Source organism: Neomonachus schauinslandi, chromosome 7, assembly GCF_002201575.2.
Source record: "Neomonachus schauinslandi chromosome 7, ASM220157v2, whole genome shotgun sequence".
Lineage (NCBI taxonomy): Eukaryota > Metazoa > Chordata > Mammalia > Carnivora > Phocidae > Neomonachus > Neomonachus schauinslandi.
In genome coordinates, this window is record NC_058409.1 from 36,153,880 (window position 1) to 36,179,595 (window position 25,716).

At 40.6% G+C, this 25,716-nt stretch overlaps 2 protein-coding genes across 3 annotated transcripts in view; one reads left to right on the forward strand and one right to left on the reverse strand.

The window, feature by feature from the left end:
- The window catches only part of LARS1 (leucyl-tRNA synthetase 1), a 73,683-nt gene extending 72,018 nt beyond the window's left edge, over nt 1–1,665 (reverse strand). The window contains 1 exon segment of the mRNA XM_021702068.2: nt 1,480–1,665. Within this exon segment, the coding sequence (XP_021557743.1) occupies nt 1,480–1,485 (6 nt within the window). The 5' untranslated portion in view covers nt 1,486–1,665.
- A 14,569-nt stretch (nt 1,666–16,234) lies between these two features.
- RBM27 (RNA binding motif protein 27) overlaps nt 16,235–25,716 on the forward strand; it is a 72,385-nt gene continuing 62,903 nt past the window's right edge. For both annotated transcript variants that reach the window (XM_021702212.2, XM_044917157.1), the window contains exon 1: nt 16,235–16,428. In XM_021702212.2, the coding sequence (XP_021557887.1) occupies nt 16,370–16,428 (59 nt within the window). In that variant the 5' untranslated portion in view covers nt 16,235–16,369. The remainder of the gene's footprint in view (nt 16,429–25,716) is intronic.

The window sequence follows — 25,716 nt, forward strand, 5'->3', positions numbered from 1 at the left end:
GTCCAATACAGTAGCCACTAGCCACATGTAACTTTTTAATTTTAAAATTATAATGGGGCGCCTGGGTGGCTCAGTTGTTAACCGTCTGCCTTCGGCTCAGGTCATGATCCCAGGGTCCTGGGATCGAGCCCCGCATCGGGCTCCCTGCTCCGTGGGAGGCCTGCTTCTCCCTCTCCCACTCCCCCTGCTTGCGTTCCCTCTCTCGCTGTGTCTCTCTCTGTCAAATAAATAAATAAAATCTTTAAAAAAAAAAAAATTATATTAAAATTCAGTCCTTCCATTGCACCAGCCACATTTCAAGTGCTCAATAGCCACATGTGGCCAGTGGCTACCAAATTAGTGCAAATATAGAACATTTTCATCACAGAAAGTTCTAATGACAGCAATGTCCTAAACAAGCCTCTCTCCTCAAGCCTCCAACATTTCCTCTCCTATCCTTATTTTTAGCTGGTAATCTTGGCTCTTAATTCAATGAGAAAACAGAAATGAACAAAAAATTTTCAGTCTTCCTCATCACATCTGCTTACCCACATGCATGTGTACCCATACAATCTGTCTTCTTTCCTGTTACATAGATGAGTGTGGTCCTGCTTAACCCCTCTACTGATGACCTGATCTCATCCCCTTTACTCTATTCAGGAACAGCACATTAATTTTTCCTATCTACAGGGTAATTCCCATAAGCATACAAGCATTGGGTAATTTCTACCTTTAAAAAAAGAAGAAAAAAAAAAAAAGTCCTCCTTTGACCTTCACCTATTACCCCAATCCTCTGCTCTCCTTTATAAAATTCCTCATGAGTTGTCCATACTCGGGGTGCCTAGGTGGCTCAGTCCGTTAGGCTTTTCACTCACACTGTTGCTTCTGCCTACAAATCTTTTCTCCATATAGCTGCCTGGCTTGCTCCCTTACCTCCTTTTTGCCACAATGCCACCTTCTTAGCAAAGCCTTTCTTGATCACCCTTTTAAAACTGCAGCCCTACCCCACCTCACACTCAATGGTCTCCCCTTTCTGCTCTATTTTTTTTCTATAGCACTTACCAGCATCTGACATATTTTACCGTGTATCTTATTAGTACGTAACTCTCACACACACATGTAAACACCATGAATGTAGAGATTTGTGACTGTTTTACCGGAAAGCGCTCAATAATTTTTTGTTAAAAGGAGGAACAAGGTTACCTACTCCTCTCTCTCCAAATAGGTTTCAGACACTTCGGTGAAATTAACACACATAACATTAAGTAGGGTGTAAAGTTGAAGATACCAGCTCCTGGCTCAACAGCTAGCAAGAAAAGGCACATGCTCACAACATCTACATCTTTAGCGTGGGGGTCAAAGCATTCCCCGTCTTTAGAGAAAGATTTTTCCCTTCAGGACAACAGCTACCACGTGGAGTCCCTAGCTTCTGGCAAAAGCCGACAGATGAGCCACGTTCTAGGGCCGGGCTGAGCGGACTCTCCTCCCGCCAGAACTCACCGCCATGGCACCGCCCAGCTAACTCTGCAAACCCACGACAGTGACCTCGGTGATCCTTTCAAAGCAGTGATTACCACCTTTCCCTTCCGTCTGGGGGGAAGATAGGCCTCCCACGACACTGAAGCACACACTTTACACCCGATGAGGCAATCGCCCGCCCACTGCGAACTACTGCGTTGCGCATCTTCGAGCCCGCCGGGAATTGTAGTTTCCAGACCACTAGACCCAAGGTCCAGCAGGCACCTATTGACTACAATTCCCAGAGAGGAACAGGCTACCGGAAATTGACCCAGGGGTCACGCTGTGGTAACACGCAAGTAGTGACGTCACTGGCGTGTTGAACTACAAAGTCCATGAGGCTGTTCGGGAGCGCGCCCTGGCTAAGGTGGAGTTCCCCGACCTTCAACCTTTTCACCCTGCGGCGCTGGGTTGGGTGTCTGTCAGGATGCCAGGATGCAAGGTATATTAGTCTTCAGTGACTGAGGTGCTAGTTATGGCTTGCCGCTGTGCACAGATATTTACTACTGTCGATAGCATTCAACAGCCCGGAATCCAGACATTTTATTACCATATTAACAATCTCTCTTTTTAAACGTGGAGGCTTGAAACCTACCGGGCTCCAGTGCCAAGCTCACACTATTCAACTGTACTAAGGCTGAGCTGTCCGATCCGGTAGTCACGAGTTACATGTGGCTATTTACGTTTAAATTAAAATTCAGTAAAATTTAAAATTGAGTTCTTTAATCGCACTAGCCACTTTTCGAGTGCTTGATGGTCCGCGTGGCTAGTGGTTAAGGTATCATCGGACAGCGCAGATGTAGAACATTTACATCATAGGAAGAAAGATGTATTGACAAGCAAGGATCCGAGGTTTTTACTTTCTGAGGTCAGATTACGTACTCTCACCTGCATTTATCTATTAATTCAGTAAACATTTATAAAGCATCTACAAAGCACTTTGGGGGGGGGGGGGAGGGATGTAGATGCCCAGCCCAGAAGTGTGTCTTCCTAAAGGACTAAGGGAAAGAAACAAATTTTAAATAAAAAGTTTAATAAATTTAATGACTTTAAAAGTATGTGTTTATATGTATATTTATATTTTTCTCTCTTCTTTTTAAAGATTTTATTTATTTGACAGAGAGAGAGGGAGAGAGTAGCAGAGGGAGAGGGAGAAGCAGACTCCCCGCTGAGCAGGGAGCACGATATGGAGCTTGATCCCAGGACCCTGGGATCATGACCTGAGCCCAAGGCAGACGCTCAACGGACTGAGCTACCCAGGTGCCCCTATATTCATATTTTTCAATAACTAGTTATGAGACAAAAATTTAATAATAACCTAATGATGCCTGGCACATGGTATGGACTCGATAAAATTTGTTGCATGAGGGGCGCCTGGATGGCTCAGTCTGTTAATCATCTGCCTCCAGCTCAGGTCATGATGTCAGGGTCCTGAGACTGAGTCCCCTATAGCGCTCTCAACTCAGCAGGTAGTCTTCTCCCCCTCCCTCTGCCCCTCCCCCCCTGCCCTGCACTCTCTCTCTCTCTCAAATAAATAAATAAAATCTTTCCAAAAAATAAATAAAATAAAATTTGTTACATGAAAGGATGTGAACAAGGAAACTTAGGCTATGGAGAACCTACCAGTAACTCTCCTGCCTCTGGGCTCTTACACACAAAAATACTCTCCATCACTTTCCATACCTTCTTACTTTAGCTACTAACAATTTAGACATATACTTCCTGACAGCCCAAGTCTGGGTTAAATGTCCTCCCCTCCTAAATGTTCCCTGAAGCACACCCTTTTGCCTTCCCTTGGGAAATTTCTCTCACTGAATTTTTTTAAAAACATGTATGTATTTATTTGAGAGACAGAGAGAGAGCACGTGCACAGGGGACGGGGGCGGGGGGTGCAGAGAGAGAGGAGAGTGAGAATCTCAAGCACCCTGCTGAGCTTGGGGCTGAGGCAGGGCTTGATCTCACCATCCTGAGTTCTTGACCTGAGCAGAAATCAAGAGTCGGACACTCAACCGACTGAGCCACCCAGGCACCCCTCATTGAATTTTAATTGCCTTGTTTATTTATCACTAGACTGGGAGCTATATGACAGCGGAGGCTGCCTAGCAGAGTCTGGCATATAGTAGGGGCCTTATAAACATTTATTGAATGAATATAAGAATCCTCATCCTCCACAGCTTCCATAACTATGGTTATAGTCTCCTGTTCCAATTCTGCCCTTATCTGTACTATTTGCCATCTTTGATTCATCAGCTTCCAATTCACACTGGTAATTGAAATTATTCATACAACAGATATTCATTGGTTACCTCCTGTGAACCTGACATAAAGCTAGGATATAGTAGGGAACAAGACAGACATGGTTCCTGCCCTTATGGGGTATGAGACGTCAAAGAAAATAAACAGGTTATTATGTGATTACAAATTATGAAAAATCTATCCCCTATTTAAATGCCTCCATCACCTATTCCCCTATTAACCCATTTCTTATGTAAATGAGTAATATTCTTTTTTTTTTTTTAAGGATCATTTGGATTCCATTCATTCAACAAAAATTTATGTAGCTTCTACTATGTACAAGGCACTATGCTAGGTGCTGGAGATGCACCACTTTTTATAAAGTTTATTAAGTAATCTCTACACCCAACATGGGGCTTGAACCCACTACCCTGAAATCAGGAGTTGCTTGCTCCTCCGAATGCACCAGCCAGGCACCCCTGGAGATACAACACTTGAACAAGACAGGCGCAGTCGCCTCCTTTGTAGCGATTGCAGTCTAGTGGAAGAGGCAAACACTGAAGCAAATGGAGAGAAGGAAACCCATGAAAGTGTTTTAAGCGAGGAAGGGACATGGCCCTATTTGTGTATTATAAAGTTCATTCTGAAGAAGAACTGGAAGAAAGCAAAAGTGCAAGAAGGAGGCTACTGCAATTGTCCAGGTAAGAGGTGAGGATATTTTAGATTATGGCGATGGCAATCAAGGTAGAGAAAGGCAAACAGATTCAAGAGATATTTAGAGAATGAAATTTATTACACCTTAGTAATATGGCTTTTTAATTGAGATTTGTCAGTTCTTTACTATGCTGTATGGAATACCCTTTCTAGATAAATGAAATTAGAAAGGTAGCATAGTGGATAAGAATTCAGGCTCTGAATCAGACAGACCGAGTTCATCATTTTACTAGCTGGGTGACCTCAGGCAATTCAATTAACCACTTTGTAAAATAAGGGTCATAAAAATAAGTACCTCATAGGATCCCTATGAGGATTAAAGAAATAATATGTATACATATAATAATATGCATATAAACCATATATACATATATATGTATACACCTGGCATATAGTAAGAACTTTAAGATGTCAGCTATTTTATTATCATTTTAGGAAAATTGGTCTATAAACATTAGTCTGATTAAAAATAGAAAAGTTTACCTGTGCCCCACATTAATCTCTTTCCTAACCTAACTGAGCTACTTATCACCATATAATTGTATGATACACCTTCTCCAACTGTCAGACCATACTGCTCATTCTTCAAAACTCCACAACAGAACTCACTTCCTCTTGGTTTTTTTGTTTTTTGTTTTTTGTTTTGTCCAAACTCACCCCACCAGTCACTCTACTAAATTCTACTGAATCACCACATCTCAATTTAGATCCATAAAGCTATAATTAGCTTTAGCTTGTCTCGGAGTCTCTTTCTGTTTGTTTTTCATGCATACTTACCTAACTTCCCTATCTTGAGATGACAGAGTCAGAGGAAGGAATTGTGGGTACTTCTTTTAATACTTCTGTTCCACAGGTATGCAGCACTCAAAAAATACTGTTACTTCCCTACCCAGTTAGACATCTTTTGTTTTTAAATTGGTTTTTTTTCCTGCATTAGTATTCTATACTTTTACACTTTTTGAATGGTGAATGGATTTTTTTTTTTTTTTGTAAAGATACAAGCAATGAGTAAGAAGAGAAGAAGGAAGAATCCTTCTAGGACTTCCGGGCTTAGCTGATCCTGGAGTTGCTCTGTGTGCAGCCTTTGACAGTGAATAGGCAGCTGAGGAAGAGTGTGTGGTGGTTGTGCTCAAAGGCTTTGGAGTAAGATGCCTGGGTCTAAACTGACGCTCTGTCCCATGCTAGCTCTCTGTTCCTTCAACCTTGGGACTCTGGATCCTCATGTGTAAAATGTGGATAATGATAATACCCATCTCTTGAGCTTGCTGTGAGAATAAAATGAGCTACACCAAGCAAGGCAATTAGCCCAATGCCTGGTTCATAGTAAGTGAATGTTCAAGAAATATTAAGCTAAAGAGAAGGAAGGAAGGAAAGAAGGAAGGAAGAAAGAGAAGTGGAGAATATTGGAAGCCAGTTTGATCAGTGCCGTGGTCTGAATGTTTGTATCAAAATTTATGTTGAAATCCCAATGCCAGTCTGAAGGTATTAAGAGGTGGAGCCTTTGGAAAGTGCTTAGGTCGGGAGGATGGAGCCCTTATGAATGGGATTTGTGCTCTTATAAAAGAGAATCCAGGGGCACCTGTGTGGCTCAATTGGTTGAGCATCCGACTCATGGTTTTGGCTCAGGTCATGGTCTCGGGGTTCTAGAATCAAGCCCTGCATTGGGCTCCGAGCTCAGCAGGGGATCTGCTTGAGATTCCCTCTCCCTCTTTCTCTGCCCCTCTCCCCACTCTCTGTCTAAAAGAAATAAATAAAATCTTTAAAAAAAAAAGAACCCAAACAAAATAAAACAAACAAAAAGAGAACCCACAAGCTCAGCACACCCTTCCACTTTGTGAATAAACAAACAAAAATGTGGGACCCTGAAGACAGCCCTGATGCTGGCACCCTGATCTCACACCTCTAGTTTCCAAAACTATGAGAAATAAACTTCTATTGTTTATAAGACACCCAGCCTGTGGTATTTTGTTATAGCAGCCCAAAAGGGAATAATAAATGGAAATTCTAAATCTGACTGATATGAGTTAGGAACAAGTAGCCATGCTAATTGGGAAGACTTAGATATTAAGACAAATGTAACCAAATTAGAGAAGTTGCACTTCATAGGTCCTAAAATTTTGAGAAACCTCTGTTGCCTAGATTTCTCCTAAAATAGTGATACTTGTAATTCTCAGGAATTAGCAATCACTCACTCGTGCTATGCCACTCCAGACTCAGGAACCATAAGCTTCAGCCTGCCATCTTGTCAACATTCCACAAAGCATTGCCAGCCATGTCATGGGCTCATATGGGAAATGTGACACCTGAGTCATCAAAACACTGCTTGTAAATCCTAAATAGCCTACCTATCCGAATTGTCACCACCATTAACATCACCATCGTGGAGCAGAGTCCTAGGGCTCCTCAGGGAATGAAAGGAAGGAAGGAGGAAAGGAAGAAAGAAAGGGAGGAGAAAAAGCAAAGGAACAGCTAAAGACAAACAATTATTTATTAATGAGATTCCAATTTTGAGGACCATATATATTTATATATATACATATATATATATTTTTTGAAGAGAGCAAGAGAGCACATGAGTGAGTTGGGGGAGGGGGGAGGGGCAGAGGGAGACAGAGGGAGAAAATCTCAAGCAGGCTCTATGCCCAGCAGTAGGCTGATGTGGGGCTTCATCTCATGACCAGGAGACCTTGAACCACGTGGAAATCAAGAGTCGGATGGTTAACCGACTGAGCCACCCAGGTGCCCCTCGAGGACTTTATTTTTAAAATTTATTTTGCACATTTATGACATTTACGATTCCTCTTTTTACAGTATCAATGAAATGAGACTGCTCTAAACTATCTAAATTGGGGGCACAACCATAGGCCTGCTTTTTTTTTTTTTTTTTGGTCACACTCTCAACATCTTAGTAGCCAGAAGTCAGTATCTTTTTCTAGATGTTCTTCCATATAGTGTCTGAGAATGCAGGCTCTAGTGTTAGATTGCCTGGCTTTGAATCATGGACACCCTCCACCCCCTCTCTTCCAAACTTGTTGTGTGACCCTGGGCAAATCACTTGACCCCTCTAGGAGAGTAACATGGTAATAATAGTACCTAGTACTTATTTAGTAATATTGCTGTAATGTTATATTAGTCATCCATTAATATTTACTGGGGATCAGGACACCTGGGTGACTCAGTCGTTAAGCGTCTGCCTTCTGCTCAGGTCATGATCCCAGGGTCCAGATCGAGTCCCGCATTGGGCTCCCTGCTCAGCGGGGAGCCTGCTTCTCCCTCTGCCTGCCGCTCCCTATGCTTATGCATGCTCTCTCTCTCTGACAAGTAAATTTTAGAAATCTTTAAACAAATATTTACTGAACATCTATTACCTACCAGGTTTTGTTTTCAGTGCTAAGGAAAAAGGAGGACAAAATTCTTGACTCCATGAAAATTTATATTCTAGTTAGGATGAGGTAGAGAAAACCAATAAATAAAAAAATTTCAGACCATGAAAATGCTCTGAGGAAGATAAAACAGAATTATGTGATAGAAAATAACCAGAGGAGGGAAGTGAGGTGTTACTTTAGATGGGCTGGTCTGGGAAGGCCTTCCTAAGGAGGTGGTATTTGAGCTGACAAGAAAAAGTTAACCATGCAAATACATATGGAAAAGAGTTCCAGGCAAAAAGACCAGAAAGGCCCTGAGTTGGGAAGGACCTTGAAATGGTTGAGAAACCAAAGATGCTTTGTCCTCACTCCTCTCTCCCCAAACATCCAGCATACCCTCCTCACATTCAACTGATGATTTCTTCTTAATTCACCGAAAACATAGAAGCAATCGGTAAAGAACGTCCTTGAGTTACATTTCTTACCTCTATCAACAGGTGCTCTTTTCTCTACATATCATGAACAATCAGAACTCCAGTTAAGACCTACACAACATTTGTACACTAAATCCCATTCTTTGTTCCTACTAAGAGATTTTATTGTTGCAGTTGCTCACCCCGCCTCTCACATCATCAGATTTTCTTTCTTCATTACATCATACTCATCTGAATCCATACATATCATCTCACCTAATGCAAGCAAGCAGACAAAGAAGTGAAAGAAAAACAGAACAAAATGCAAGCTAACCCTATCTTCTCTATCCCACAATGCCTTCTAGTACCGCCATTGCTCTATTCCCTTTTACAGTAAAACTCTTCACAAGAACTGTCTTACTATCTCTAATTCCTCTCCTGAACCTGTTCCAGTCCGGGGTTCATTCCTTCCACTCCATGGAGCTATCGAGGTCATCAGTGATTTCCATGCTGCCAAAATCAGTGGTCAATTCCTTATCTTCATTTTACCTGATCCAAGAACTATATATATGACATAGTTGAAAACTCCATCTTTCCTGAGACATATTTCTTTTCTCTCTGTTCTGCTGCCTCATGGCCATGCCTTCTCAGCTTACTTTCTTTTTTTTTTTAATTTTTTTTTTTAAAGATTTTATTTATTTATTTGACAGAGAGAGACCCAGCGAGAGAGGGAACACAAGCAGGGGGAGTGGGAGAGGGAGAAGCAGGCTTCCCGCTGAGCAGGAAGCCTGAAGCGGGGCTCGATCCCAGGACCCTGGGATCATGACCTGAGCCAAAGACAGACGCTTAACGACTGAGCCACCCAGGCGCCCCTCAGCTTACTTTCGAAATAGGGGAATGCCCTAATGGCCTTTCTAGATATAGTCACTCCCTAGATGATCTTATCCAGGCCTATGGTTTTAAACACAATTTACATGCTGATGAATCCTCAATTTTTAAAACCAGGCCCAATCTTTCTTATGAACTCCAGACTCACAGATCAAAGAGTCTACTTGACATCTCCACTTGGATTTTTATATTATTTATCAGTTATGCCTAACAAACTACCTCCAAACTTAGTGACCTCAAACAATAACCATTTATTATCCCTCACAGTTTCTGTGGGTCAGATGTTTGGGAACAACTTGACCAGGTGGTTCTGGCTTGAGGGGTCATGAGATTACAGTCAAATGTTGGCCAAGGCTGCAGTCATCCAAAGGTTTAACTGGGGCTGGAAGATCTACTTTTAACATGGCTTACTCACAAGGCTAGAAAGTTAGTTGTGGCTATTGGTAAGAGGTCTCAGTTCCTCAAGGTTTGGGCTTGTTCACAGGGTTGATTGTCATGCAACATGGCAATTGACTTTCCCTAGAACAAGAGATCCACAGTAGAAGCTACAGTGCTCTTTATAAGCTAGACTTGGAAGTCAATGGCTGTTCCTTCTAGACCATTCTGTTGTTTACACAGTTAAGCCCTGATCCAGTGTGGGAAGAAAGTACACATGGGTGTGAATACTAGAAGGTGATGATCATTGGGGGCCATCTTGGAGGCTGCTACCACAATGTGTAATGTCTAGGAAAATATGTAATGTCTACTTTATGTCCAATACTGAATCCATGATCTACCAGCCATTCTCTAAATATGCATCCCACTTGTTTTCCCCACCTCAGGCCAGTTACTCAGGCCAAACCTTTTGGTGTCATCCTTGATTCCTCTTTGTGTTTCATACCAACAATTAATCTCTCAGTAAAACTCATTGACTCTACTTTCAAAATATATCCAGAATCCAACTTCTTACCATCTCTTTCACTGCTATTCTAGTCCAAACCACCATCATCCTATGCTTGGATTATTATTTCCTAACTGGTTTCCCTACCTTCGCTTTTATCCCTTCCAGCCTGATTACCATAAGGGAGCCATTGCGATCCTGTTTTTAAAAATTAAAAACTAGATCAGATAATTTTATTCATCTGCTTAAAACCTTCAGTGTCTTCCAGTCTCATTCAGAGTAAAAACCTGAAGTCCTTACCAGGACCAACAGAGTCCTCCATGACCTGGTCTCTAACGACTTCTGTAACCTCTTTTACCATCATTTTCCTCCTGCCTCACTCCACTCCAGCCCCATTGCTCCCCACTTTCCTCAAATGTGCCAAACTAGTTCCTGACTCAAGGTCTTTGCACGTCCCTGGAAAGCTCTTCTCCCAGATATCCATGTGATTAACACCCTTACTGCTTCCTGACCACTGCTCAGAGAGTGCTTTTAAGTTCTCCATCACTCTCTATCCCCATACTTACTTTTTTTTCTTTATAGAATATATCCCACCTGACATATTATATGGCTGTTCATTTGGCATCATTCTCCTCCTCTAAAATAGATCTCCAAGAGAATACCTATTTTCTTCACTGCTATATCCCCAAGGCCTATAACGGTGCTTTGCATATTATAGGTTTTCAATAAGTATTTTTTTTTTAAGTAGGCTTCATGCCCAAAGGGGCTTGAACTCACCATCCTGAGATCAAAAGTCATGTGGTCTACCAACTGAGCCAGCTAGGTGCTCCCAGTATTTGTTGAAAGAAAGAAAGGCTAGGGTTGCCTGGCTGGCTCAGTTGGGAAGAGCATGTAACTCTTGATCTTGGGGTTCTGAGTTTAAGCCCCATGATTGGTATAAAGATAACTAAAAAATAAGTAAATGAACTTAAAAAAAAAAAAGGAAAAGAAAGGCTAAATGCAAGAACTGAGGGCACCTGGATGGCTCAGTTGGTTAAGCATCCGACTCTTGATTTTGGCTCAGGTCCTGATCTCAGGGTTGTGAGACTGAGCCCCGAGTCAGGCTCTGCGTTACGCACGGAGCCTGCTTGAGATTTTCTCTCTCCCTCTCACTCTCCCTCTGCCCTCCCCCCCTTAAATAAGTAAGTAAATAAATGAATAAATGCAGGAACTGAAAGAAGCTAATCCATGAGAAGTTGCTTAGCAGAGTCCCCGGCACAAGAGTATGAGGTATTATTATTTGATGTGTCCAAATCCCAAGGGGCTTATTCTATCTAAAGAAGGGAGAGCAGTTCACTTCTATTATCAAAGGAATAGCCAGAGGGAACCAAAGTCCAGTCAGTTCATTGTTGATGTTTCCTGCTTTAAAAAAAAAAAAGTCACTATGGCAGTAGAGCTTTGAACATCTCTTCTAGATATCCTTCTAATCTGCAAGGATGTTAGACCTGGGTCCTTAACACAGGTCCAGTGGGAACCCATGACGCAGTCAGAGAATGGGGCAAAGACTATTTCTGGTACACGTATACCCAGATATGCTACTTTCAACTTTTTCTCCGTATTGACACTGGTCTCAGTGTGGGAAGTAACTTTTTTTTAATCGAGATACTGGTAGAGTCATGTGTAACTGTAAGAAATAGTGCAGGGAGAACTTTTGCACACTTCTCAATTTTCCCCAGTAGTAATATTTACAAAACCATAGTATAATATCACAGTCAGAATACTGACATCAATATGAGTTTAGTTTTATACTTATTCATTATACATGTTTGCATGTGGGTGTATACATGTATAAATTAGATTCTTATTTATTTATTTATTTATTTATTAAAGATTTTATTTATTTATTTGAGAGAGAGAATGAGAGAGAGAGAGAGCACATGAGAGGGGGGAGGGTCAGAGGGAGAAGCAGACCCCCTGCTAAGCAAGGAGCCCGATATGGGACTCGATCCCGGGACTCCAGGATCATGACCTGAGCCGAAGGCAGTCGCTTAACCAACTGAGCCACCCAGGCGCCCCGTCATGTATAAATTAGATTCTATACAATGTTATCATCTCTGTAGTTCCTGTGTCTACCCCCATGGTCAAGATACAGAACACTTCCAGGGCGCCTAGGTGGCTCAGTTGGTTAAGGTCTGCCTCCAGCTCAGGTCATGATCCTAGGGTCCTGAGATGGAGCCCTGTGTTGGCTCCCTGCTCAGGTGGCAATCTGCTTCTTCCTCTTCCTCTACCCCTCCCCACCGCTCATGCTTGCTTACTCTATCTCTCTCTCAAATAAATAAAATCTAAAAAAAAAAAGAACACTTCCAATACCGCAGGGATCTCTCATGCTGCCATTAATAACCACACCAACTTTCCCTCCACACCCCCACTTCTGTCCTCTATTCCTAAAATGATGTCATTTTCAAAATGTTATGTAAATGGAACCATACAATGTAACCTTTGAGGATTGGCTTCTTTCCTCACTCAGATTAATTCATCCAGATTTTTGCATGTATCAATAGTTCCGTCCTTTCTGTTGCTGAGTAGCATTCCACCATATGATGGTATCTATGTCTCACAGTTTGTTTAACCACTCACGTGTTTAAGGTCATCTGGGCTGATTCCAGTTTGGGGCTATTTTAAACAAAGCTGCTATAAATACTTGTATGCAGGTTTTCGTCCATGAACATGTTTTCACTTCTCTGGGATAAATTCTCAGGAGTGTAATTGTTGGTTCATATGGTAGCTGCATTCGTTTTTAGAGAAATATCAAAATGCATTTCAGAGTGGCTGCCCCATTTTACCATTTATATTAGCCATTCTTATAGTTATGTAGTGTGACAGAACTTTTTAAAAAAAACCCTTATAACAGGGGCACCTGGATGGCTCAGTCGTTAAGCATCTGCCTTAGGCTCAGGTCATGAGGGATCGAGCCCCCGCATCAGGCTCCCTGCTCAGCGGGAAGCCTGCTTCTCCCCCTCCCATTCCCCCTGCTTCTGTTCCTTCTCTCACTGTCCCTCTCTCTATCAAATAAATACATAAAATCTTCAAAAAAAAAAAAACCCTTGTAACATAGTTCTCCTAGAAAACAAATCTACATTTCCATAATGAAGAGAGACAATTCCAATTGACTTGCTATTTGTCTGCTAACTCACCTTGCCTTTGCATAGCCAAGATTCAAGTGACTTTTATTTATTTATTATTTTTTTTAAGTAAGCTCTACGCGCAATGTGGGAATTGAACTCATTACCCCAAGATCAAGAGTCTCATGCTCCACTAACTGAGCCAGCTGGTGCCCCCAAGTGACTTTTCTCTGAGTCAGATGGGCTGCTACTGGCGACCCAGACTCAGCAGAGACTGATATTTTGATGGATGTGTGTTTAATTAAATGATCATCTATAAACGTAGAGGCATTAGGGGGTCTGTTTGTAACTATGAATCTCCTGGTTTGAAATTCTACCAAAGCTGTGTCTAACTGCATTTCAGAGAGACAGATTGTGATTGTAAATTACACAGAAATTTAAATCTGAAAAATTACTCTTAACCTCCCTTATCATACATCTGGGACAGCTCTTGGCCACAGGTTAGAGAACAGGACCAAAAAAAAAAAAAAAAATTGTGGGCAAATCCACTCTGATTATGGAAGGCCTATCCATTTCTATCAACACGTGTGAAATTGCATAGTTAACAGTTCTTCCTGGTTGAGGCCCAGCTACCCTCAAGCCAAGAAAGGGAACGTGGTTTGAGTAAGGATGGTTTAGATGTATATTCTTCTTGTAGTCACTCTCTCTTTCCAATGCCTTATATCAATAACCTCTCTTAGATAAATTGACATCTCTTTCTCCTCTTGTGAAGATAAAACTGAGAGAAAAGCCAATCTTTGTAAAGTATCCATTTTAACATCCACCTTAACTAAGGTTAACTATTTAATATTATTAGCCTTATTCTCTACTATCCCAAGAACAGTATCTAATAGGTGGTAATGGGTAATAATACACATTTGTTGGATGAATTTTGAATGAACCACATGGTTTATATTTCAGTGTTTGCTAGCGAGATATTTAAGTGAAGGTTATAGTTGTGGACTTTCTGGTCAAACACACACGATCAAGGCTGGGCCTTTCCACTCATTAGTTTCATGATCTCTCTGGGATGCAATTTTCTCATTGTGAATATTGTTTACTATACAGGGGGACTGTGAAGAGGAGAGGCAACAATACATTGAAATATTTAGCACAGGGCCAGCACAGAGTATGTACTCAACAACTGTGGCTAGGATTATTATTTACAATGCCTGACTCTTAGGCTCCCGGAATCTGAACTCCCAAAAGCTTGGATCAATATAAATGGATATAACTTTTCAAACTTTTGTGATAAAAGCAATTCCTGTTCCATTTCTATCACACTACTATTAAGTTCTTTCCTAGCCCTAGGCCTAATCACATCACTTACATTTCTTTTTTTAATTTGTCATTTTTGGGTAACACCTCATCTATGTAGTAGGAAGAAGTGAAGGAAACATGTGGATAAGCATAAAGAAGGGGAGGAGGAGAGAAGGAAGAGCCAACAGTTGGATATGGGAAAGCTCTGGGCTTGCTAAGATTGCAAATTGCAAATTCTGCTCCATCTGCAGATATGTGTGATTCTGGGTAAACCACTCAGTCTCTGGCCTTTTTCCCTTATTTGCAATGTTGGGGAGAAGGTGTCAGTGAAGGGAGTTCATTAGATGATTTCTAAGTGCATTTTGCTTTTATTACTCTACGTAAGGTGTCCACAAACTGCAGCCGGCAAGCCAACCCTGGTTGGCACCTGCTTTTGTTTATCTGCAAGGTAACAATGGCTTCCACACTTCTAAATGTTTTTTTAGAAAATCAAGAAAATATGTTGTGAGATTTGAAAATCTTATGTAAGTTTTATGCAGACACAGCCTTAATCATTTGTTTACATATTACCTATGGCCAGTTTCATGCCAAGAGGGCAGAGTTGGGTGGGTGCCAGAGACCTCCCAGCCCACAAAACCAAAGATATTTACTATTTAGCCCTTTTAAGAGAAAGTTTGCTTTTTCCTGCTCTATGCATAGATAGCATACCTGCTTATTTTAGGCTGACCCATCTCTATTATAGGAGGGGTGTGCTCATCAGGTATTTTTTAAAAATGTTATTATTGTAAAGCATAATCCCATAAACTGTTCAGCTTTCTAAGAGGAGAGACTGTTTTGCTCACCTTCGGAATCCAAGTGCTAGTGCCTTACATAGTGCTGGCATATAGCAGGTGCTCAGTGTTGAATAAGCATTTTAAGAGCAGTGCCAAGCTAGTAATTTCAAAACTTAAAAAGGAATTTCGCACGCAGTACAAACTAAGTTGCTTATTTTGGTAATTTCGATTGAAAAAAATTATTTTTAAAAACTTTTTTTGCTGACCAAAGTTCTTCCTGAAAAAAAAAAAAACAAAAACAAAACCCTACTGAATTTTAGATATCTAGTGAAAAGAGAATTTTTTAAAAAAATATTAGAATCGTTCTTCTTCCTAAATTAAAGCATTTTAATATATTAAAAATATTGCTAAAACTGGAATGGCCTCAGCCTTCTACAACTGTGCGCCACGTTTTAAAAATGACGATTATTGGAGTCCAAGGCATGGTTGTCAGAAACATTCTACGTAACTTAAGCATAGCGGCGAGAAATACAAGCATGTGTGCGGAGCAAAATGATTGTGTAAGGAAAAAAAAAGTAAAATTTTGCATTCTGTGTAATGTGTCGAACGTGAACGTATTGCACGTTGTGTTGCAGATTTACTACAGCTGAGTCATTTCGGGACACAAATGTGTTTCCAGGAAAAAAACGAGAGGAAGGAACCAGGCTGAGGGGCTCGCCGGGTTCCCCCAGGCACTCCCCAGCAGCAGACACCGTATGCCGCGGCGGGCGGCGGCGTGGTCAAAAAAGGAGCCGTGGTCCCTTTAAGAGGCACAGCACCTTCTCCAAGATACCATCTTGCACCAGGAGTTCACGTAAGCTCTCCACCTACCTTGCTATATCCCTCCTCCTTAACTGGGTACGGCCGGCCGGCGGGGCGAGCGAGCCTTTTCATTGGCTTTGCGCGCACGGCCCTTTTACTTCTATTGGTTCTTGCGCCCGCCACTCGACGCTATCTCCCGCCCGCCTGAGCCGTCGGGCTAGGTTGAGTGAGGGCTCTTGGGTTAGTTCCTGTTAGGCCCCGGCCGGGGGAGTAGGTTGAAGTCTCCTAAGATGCCCGGTGGGCTGGGGCACCGGGAGCTGTGAAGAGGTCGTGAGGAGGCGGCGAGGGGAGACCCGCGGCAGGCCTGAACAAGAGCGGCGGCCGAGCCCGCCTTCCCTGCACCATGCTTATAGAGGATGTGGATGCCCTCAAGTCCTGGCTGGCCAAGTTACTGGAGCCGATGTGAGTGAGCCAGGCTGGGCCAGGGCCGGCGAACGTGGGCGTTGGGGGCCCGCGGGGGCGTGGGGGGAGGGGAGGCGGCCTGGGGGAGGGCGGAGCGGAGGGGCCGCGGTCGGGAGGTCCCGGCGACGTCTTCTCTGTAGTACTATCACCATTGTGGGGGGGGGGGGGGGGGGGGGGGGGAGAGCCAGGGGCGTAGAGGCGGTGTGGCTGTGGGACCGGAGTGGGGGGTGGGGGGCAGCAAGGACAGCGAGGGCTTTTTAAATATAAATATTGGGGTGCTGGAAGGGGTAGTAGGAATAGTGAGGGAATTTAAAATTTTGGTATTTGAGAACTGCAAGAGATCGCAAGGCTATCGAGGGATTTTTAAATGTGAATATTGGGATCTCGAAGGGTGTAGCAGGATGTCGAGGGCTTTATTAACCAATATTAGTACGGGACTAAAAGATCCAGAAGCGGAGTATCGAGGGCCTTTTAAAAACGTGAGGGCAGAAAAGAATAGTACGGACATTGAGAGCTTTTTAGCGATTATTGATGAGCTCTAAGGGTTCAAGAATTTTGAAGGATTTGAGAAACATGGGGTGATTGAAAGGGATATGTGGGCATTGAAGTGTTTTTGGGAATTACTGGAAAGCTGTTAAATATGATAACAAGGATATGAAGGGATTTTAAAATATTATCCAGGAATTGTTAGTGCTAGGAGGACTAATAACTTCTAAATACCATTAAGGGTTGGAAAAAATAGGGGTTTAAAATTTTAAGGGTTGAAAGGGCTACTCTGGTATTTAGTATTATTGGAGGGGTATTTGAAAGGGTTGTATAACTGAAGCATGTAAGCGTTTTTAGTTATAGCTATTGGAAGAATAAAAGGGTAGCAGAAAGAGTAAGAGTTTTGTAAATATTGTTGAAGGATTGTGAGGGCAACTGAGGATATTGAGGTGTAGGATTTTTGTTGAGGAGCTAAAAAAAAATGAGAAGGGCTCGTTTTTAAAGAATATTTCGCTAGTATTAGCTGTAGAAATATTGGGACGCTTCAAAGGGATAGCAGAGGTACCAGCTTTGTTTGCTTGTTTTATAACCATTTTAAGAGGGTAGGATTGTTTTGTGTTTATTTGAGATACTGGGGTGTGTAGTTTCTGAGATCTCCCATACAGGGAAGAGAGGGAATGGTGAAGGGAGGATTGGGAGAGAGATGATATCTAACTCTCCTGGGAAAGAAGGCATGGAAAGGGAAGGGAAGGGATCATTTCCTGCCCTCTCCTCATTTCTACTGCTTAGTTATTCTTTTTTTTTTTTTTAAAGATTTTATTTATTAATTTATGAGAGAGAGAGAGAGAGAAACAGCATGAGAGGGGAGAGGGTCAGAGGGAGAAGCAGGCTCCCCACTGAGCTGGGAGCCTGATGTGGGACTCGATCCCAGGACTCCGGGATCATGACCTGAGCAGTCGCTTAACCAACTGAGCCACCCAGGCGCCCCTGCTTAGTTATTCTATTAGAGGTGAGGACTTACTGACTAAAGGAAACGTGGTAGAAGAGGAAGAGGTGGGCAGGCTGTGCTTCATTAGATTAGATCGTTTTAGTGAAAAAAACTGAGTTTTTCAGAGGTGGAAATAAGGGATAGTTTGGAAGGGATGGAGGTATGGTAAAGTTGGGGCTCTTGGGAGACAGCTACTTCCCCGATTATCTATTTCCTGGTCCTCCTGAAAAATCTTGTTAATTCTTTTTGTTGTTGTTTTGCTACTTTGATTTCTTGGATGTTAACACCTAGGAAGAGAGTCACCTGTAGTCCGATGTGTCAGCCTTTTGAAGGTAGGCTGGTTAAAGGAGACAGCATTGGGGGAGTTTTGATGTCTGAAGTGCTATGTACATTCTGAGGATTAGGAGTATGTGAGTAGAATACAGGTATGAATGAAAGTACACTAGGACTTTTGGGTTTTATAGTAGTGATGGTCTATTTGAAAGTTTTGTAGAAGAATATGGGTCTCTTGAGTGTGCATCATACTTTCTCTACAGTATAGTTTTGGAACACAGCAATGGAGATGGATTGTGACAAAGGTGGGAAACAAAGGAAATAGATGTAGTGAAAATGATCGTATATGGAACAGGCTAAAAAAAAGAAAAAGGAAAAAGGTCTGTGTTTAAAAATTCTTTACCTTCATGTTATTTATTTAACATAAACCCTTGTGTGTGTGTGTGCAACAATTTTGCATACAGGCTCTGAGTTTATTAGTAGAGATCCTTCTAAAAGAGTTAAATATGTGTGTCTTTGATAGAAGGCTTCAAGTTTTAACCTTATAGTTAATTGCCCTTCTTTTGTAAGCTCCCTAAAATGTTTTATTCTGGGTAGTGTTTTTTTTTTTTTTTTAAGATTTTATTTATTTATTTGAGAGAATGAGATAGAGAGAGCATGAGAGTGGGGAGGGTCAGAGGGAGAAGCAGACTTCCCGCCGAGCAGGGAGCCTGATGCGGGACTCGATCCCGGGACTCCAGGATCATGACCTGAGCCGAAGGCAGTCGCCCAACCAACTGAGCCACCCAGGTGCCCGCTGGGTAGTGGTTTTTGGTTTTTTTTCCTTTTCTTTTCTTTTTGCAGATTTTATTTATTTATTTGACAGAGAGAGATACAGTGAGAGAGGGAACACAAGCAGGGGGAGTGAGAGAAGGAGAAGCAGGCTTCCCACTGAACAGAGAGCCCCATGCGGGGCTTGATCCCAGGACCCTGGGATCATGACCTGAGCCGGAGGCAGACGCTTAACGACTAAGCCACCCAGGCACCCCTTTTCTTTTTTAAGATTTTATTTGAGAGAGAGCGCGCACGAGTGAGGTGAGGGGCAGAGGGAGAGAGAAAAGCAGACTCCCTGCTGAGCGGGGAGCCTGATTACGGGCTCTATCCCTGGACCCTGGGATCATGACCTGAGCCGAAGGGAGCTGCTAACTGACTGAGCCACCCAGGCACCCCTGGTTTTTTTCTTAATGTGGAAATTTAGTTTGGGTAGGAACTTATTAAACCTCCCAATAGTGTTTTCTCTTGGCTTTTTTTGCCTGTTTATACCGATAAGTTTATAGATATTCTGTAATTTTCATGGGTAAAAAGTATCTTTAAAGTGATTGAATTTGGTTTCCCCGTTTGTTTTGAGTTACATGTTCAACTGAAAGCACACATCATGCTTTAAAAAAAAATTTGTTACTTTTTTAGGGTTAAAAAGAGCAAAAAAATCACTTTAAACTTTAATAATATAGGTGGCTTTCCTAGAAGTACAAAATAAAAGTACTAATTTTTAACTCATATAACTAATGGTTTTGGATGGAAGTGGTAATAAGAAATAACAAATGCAAAAAAAAAGGAAAGAGATAGCAAATGCCGATATCGTACATATTTTCATTCTTTTTTTTTAAGATTTTATTTATTTATTATTTGAGAGAGAGAGCAAGATTGAGAGAATGAGTAGAGGAGGGGCAGAGGGAGAAGCAGATTCCCCGCTGAGCAGGGAGCCCGGTGTGGGACTCGATCCCAGGACCCTGGGATCAGGACCCGAGCTGAAGGCATTGTTTAACTGACTGAGCCACCCAGGCACCCACATATTTTCATTCTTAGTATGTTGTCATGGGAGATTATTTTTTGTTTGTTTAGATACCCTAAAATGTAATAGATGATATACTAAAATGGGTTGTATTTGTAAATTTACTTTTTGCATATTCCAAATTGAAGAAAATTTTCATGGCAGATTGGCATGTTGTTACAACATAGCATTTCAGAGCAGTTGTTAGGTTTTCAGATAATGGAGTTGCAGTGGATATGTTGGATTCATACTGTCTCTGCGTGTGATCCACTGTCGTGTGTTTTATTTAGCTTAATTTACAGTTAACTAAATTTGTAAAAGATTTTTAAGCATGTTGCATCTTGTCACTGGTGAAGCAAAGGCATGAGGGGTTATTTGTGAACCAAGCCAGTTTACATGTAATTATTCCCTATAGACAAATTAGAAATATCATGTGCTGGTAGAGCTTATCTATTACTTTCCATTCCACTCCTTTTGTAGATGTGGGACCTATCATTTTTACTAGGGGAAAGACAGAAGGAGGGTTCCTGGAAGAAATAACTCCTTTAACTGGTTGGGAAAAACCTAGTACCATTTTTGTTGGCAGTGCAGTTAAGGGAGAGAAACCATCTTAGTCAAGAAGTTTATATCTCTTTTCTTACTGCTACATGAACAGACTGAACTCACAAGTCTTGTTTGAGGTCTTTATCTTCCTTCACTTCCAAAATATCCTAGATATCTTAGTCATAGAGACTATGTAGGGATTATGCGCAATTGGGAGATGTCATGGTTTCTTTCTATCAGAAATAACTTCTCACTTGTCAGTATGTGAGCCCTTTAAGAGTAAAGTCTAAGTAAATCTAGGGGATATATTTATCACTGAAGAAATTAAAAGTTTAGAAAAAGTTCAGGCAAGCACTTTTCAGTAACAAACATGCATTTCTACCCAAAAACGTTCTTTAATGGGAAATGTTTTAAGTTATTTATACTAGATATATTAAATATATATAAACACATATAATTCAAGGCTGCTCGTTTGGCTTACTATAAAAATTTGTCTTGGCATATGTTTTAAAAAGAGTGATGGGTTTGTAATACTTTTTGGACACTTGCATCTGTCTATTGTAGTAAAACATCATTATGTGAATCGGGCATTTAGTTTCTAGTTTTGTCTCTATGTCTGATTTACTGTGTGACTTCGGAGAAATTCTCTAAATTTTCTCTGAACAGTTCATCATATTAGCCTTCTACCTACCTCACAGATACGATACAAATATTAATGTGCAGACTATAAAAAGGGCCTGTGTACCTTAGAATCATTAAATATAAATGAAATTTTATGGTTTTTGAAATATGAAAATATATTAAACTGTTTTTGCAAAAAATTTTACTTACTAATGTTAAGCTCTACTGTCACTTACAAAATAATAATCTAGTGCATGCCAGAGCTAGAGTCTCACTGCTGGCCCTTGTAGGTAGGACTGGGAATTGCTAGGGAAAGCCATGGCCATGATGTGCACTTTTATGAATTCAGTCCATATCAAAGTCTTTTTAAGTGCACTAGGAGATTGAATATGTTGTCATCTCTGAGTATGATGGATAAGGCAGCAGTAAGCTTCACAGACTGAGATCATTTTATTGGCTCAGTGGTCGTGGAGGGGTTATACTTAGGTTGAACTCTAGAGTTTACATGCTACCATAGATTTGCAATCCTTATCACATTAAATTCTGATTAGTAATGTCTGGGGCTGCGCAAATGGGAGGAAAAATTGTCACCTAGCCGCTATGAGACCTGACCTCTCAGATAAATAAACTACAAAGATGAAATGAGTATTTTGGAGGTATGTTCTTAAGACTGAGAAGTTCTGATAATGTGGTTAGTGGCTTCAAAGAATTAGTATGCCTCTAAACTGCTGTGGGACTTGTTTAAGGAGACTGTTAACTGTTTCACAGAAAAGGACTTATTTTGACCAGAAGACTTCTTGGCAAGTTATAGTATACTAAGTTAAGGACATATTTGTTCTTATGTCCTTGGGTCTGCCTCCTAAATACGTCTGACTTCATTCTTCCTGGCCCAACTGCTATAGGCTAGAAGCCAGAAGTTCTTTTATAGCTCTATGTTTCGTATCACTGCTTTGTCTCATCTTCTCACAGGGTTATTACTTATTTTCTTGTTAAATTTTTTTTAACCATTTGTTATTTTGTACCATAATTACTTGTTTTCATTTTCATCTCTTGGCCACTAGACTGCAAGGCAAGGTCTGTCTTGCTCAGAGTAATTCCATTACCAAGTAAGATGCTTGGCATTTAGTGAACAGTCAGTAAACGTTTAAATGAATCAGTGTCCTTATATGTATATGTAGGTTGGTTGACAATTTGAAACATAAGTTTTTTTTTAAAGACTTTATTTATTTGACAGAGAGAGAGTGCAGGAGCAGGGGGAGCGGGAGAAGCAGGTTCCCGCTGAGCAGGGAGCCTGCCGCAGCTCGATCCCAGGACCCTGGGATCATGACTTGGGCTGAAGGCAGACGCTTAACCAACTGAGCCACCCAGGCGCCCCTAGATTTTTCTTTTTTACTAGTCTGATTTTTAGGTTATACTTAGGTGGTGACTACTGCTCTGTGAGCCATAGTCCAAGTATCAAAATGGTGTTTGCATATGACAGATGTATGTATATATATGTTTTTTACCCAAAATAAATCTAGGAGTATTTTCTTCTGTTCATGAAAGCCTCTAATTAATTAAGGGGAAGATGAAAACTTTTATTTGAAAAGTAGAAGTGCCATTATTTCTCTCTCTTTAATATCTGTTAACAGGTTCTTAGAACTTAATAGTTACATTAACAATTTGAAAATGTCAACTCCAATATTACTTATTTTTCTTTTCTTTCTTTTTTTTTTTTTAAGATTTTGTTTTTAAGTAAAGCCAACACCCAACATGGGGCTTGAACTTAAAACCCCGATTGAGAGTTGCTCTACCAACTGAGCCAGCTGGGCACCCCCCACCTCCCTTTACTTGTTTTTCCAATATTGTTTTATCAAAGTAATAATCTGAACACAGATCTCAGAAGCAGACTTTTTGTTTTTATATTTACTTTTTGTCTTATAAAGTAAAAATAAAAGTACTATTCCAGAAAATGCAGAAAGAAAAAATTAATAAAATTACTTGTGTTTATTTATTTCTAGTTTCTCTTGTGTATGTGAACTTCCATGTAGCTATAATCAGAATCAATTTAAATTTTTTATCTGTATTTCTCCATTTGACCTTACATCAGAAACATTTTTCATATTTGTGTATTGTTTTTATAACCATCACTTTGGAGGCCTAATATTTCATAAACATTTAACAATGAGAATGGTTATGTTGACTTTTTTTTTCTTTTCTTTTTCTGCTAAAAATAATGCTGTTTTCAGGGGGCCTGGGTGGCTAGTCAGTTAAGTGTCTGCCTTCTGCTCAGGTCATGACAGGGTCCTGGGATTGAGCCCTACCGGGCTCCTTGCTCAGTGGGGAGTCTGCTTCTCCCTCTGCCCCTCCCCCCACTCATGCGCATGCTTTCTCTCAAGTAAATAAAATCTTTTTTTTTTTTTAAAGATTTTATTTATTTATTTGACAGAGAGAGACACAGTGAGAGAGGGAACACATTACACCAAGGTAGAACTTAAAATTGAGCCCATATTCAAGAACCTGTAGATTTTTTCTGAAAGTGGAAAAGGTTTAAGTAGTGTTGGTTTTTTCCTAAAACAAGTAGACTTTGATAATTTTTAAGTAGTATTTCTTGACTTGGGGCCTAAGGTAAGGAAAGACCTTTATTTACTCTTTGGTCTCGGGATTGGGTGTATGTCTGAAATCTGTAAAGCTGATATACCAGCATAGCAGATGTGTCATATACCTGCAGTGGAGATTTCATTAAGGAGGAAAAAGACAAATTTGAGGTTTTACAGATAAGACATTTTTAAGGCAATATTTCTATTAACGTCCCCTGATGAAAATTCATTCTAGTTGACTTTTATTTTTTAAATAAAATATAGATAATTGAAAGATGTTCTTAGGACATTATTATGCAAGATGTGAATTTTAAGGAGTCCTCATATTTCTAATTTCCATTAAACTTACGGAAATTTCTTTTGTTCTTTCTTTTCATTGGAAGATAACTACTGGTTGAGCCATAGAATGCATTGTCATGTGGATTTACAGTAGGAAAGTGTATGTGGTATAAAATAGATTTTACTCTGTGGAATTGTAGCTGAGTTTTAATTCCACAGGTGTGCTTTCTGCCTGATCTTGAGTGGGTCGCTTCATTTGTCTTTACATATTTACAAATTTAGGTATCTATAAAATGAATAATAACTCACTGATTGTGCTGTTAAGGCCTTTTAAAGACTATATGAGAATAGTAACTTTAGGTGACTATTACTATGTTTTCTAATCTCTTTGTTATAATAGAAGCCCCTTTCTGTCTAGAAATGTGTGTATTTACCATAGCCATGGATCCAAAATCTTAAAATCTTTTTCATTCCCAAATATTCTTATTCCTACAGTTATGTAAAATGAATTTCCATAAGCTTTGGTCACAAATAAATAGCTAAAAGACTTTAAATACTCTGGGGTAAGAGAAGTAAGAAGTGGTCCTGCATTTGTCTTGTAAATTATCAAGGATCTTACTCATGCTCAGATTTTGGGAACACACTTCTGGAAGTTTGGTTGGGCTACTGTTAGCATTGGTGCCATAGCTACTGCAGTATTATAATTGTCGGTTTTTAAAGATTATATAGTAGGGGGTGATGAAAGAATAAATAAGAACAATCATAAAGGTATAGAAAATTACAGCATAAAATTCCCCAGTATTTTTAAGTTTCACCATTCAATTGGTGTGACTTATTATTTCAGACTGGCAGTTTACTTCATAGTGTGCTTAAATGTAATTGGTCCCATTCCTTTGGCTGTAAATATGCTTTTTGTATTTGGTACAGAATTCTAAACATCAGTTATTAACAATCAGTTGTTCACTCATACTGCACAAATTTTTAAAAATCTGTGACCACTCTTTTTTCTTGATGTCTAGTTTTTTTTTGCTCTTTTACCTTCTTGTAACTATTCATCATGAGGCTTAACACATCACATCAAAATGTGTTTCATCAGGAGCAACCTTACTCTGCATTTGTTTTTCAGAGTCTGGATACTAAATACATGTATAAGGTAGCTGGGTTTGTTTAACTCCCCTCATTTATCCAGTAATCTGAATGTTGTGCCTGCTTCACACTAGAAACCTCATATTACCCAGCTTTCTACCTACTGGGTCATGAGACTCCTTAAAGGTTCTCCTAACAGCAGAAAAAATGAGATTGCCTCTTTCTACCATTCTTATTTATTTTTATTTTTAAAGGTGTTATACATTTATTAGAGCATGAGAGAGAGAGAGTGCGAGTGAGCACGAGTGGGGGGAAGGGCAAAGAGAGGAAGAAGCAGGTTCCCCACTGAGCAGGGAGCCCAATGAGGGGCCCATTCCCAGGACCAGGGGATCATGACCTGAGCCAAAGGCAGATGCTTAACCAACTGAGCCACCCAGGCGCCCCTGCCATTCTTATTTTTAAAAATCCTTTTCTTTCTCTGTTTAAAATATCGTCCTCTTCCAGGATCTGAACGTTTCTACGTAAAGGTAGAAATGTGATAGATTTTTTTTTTTTACCCTCTCCCTTCCATTTGAATGTTAGATGCATTAGAACTATACTGATTAAATACCTTACTGTTTTCA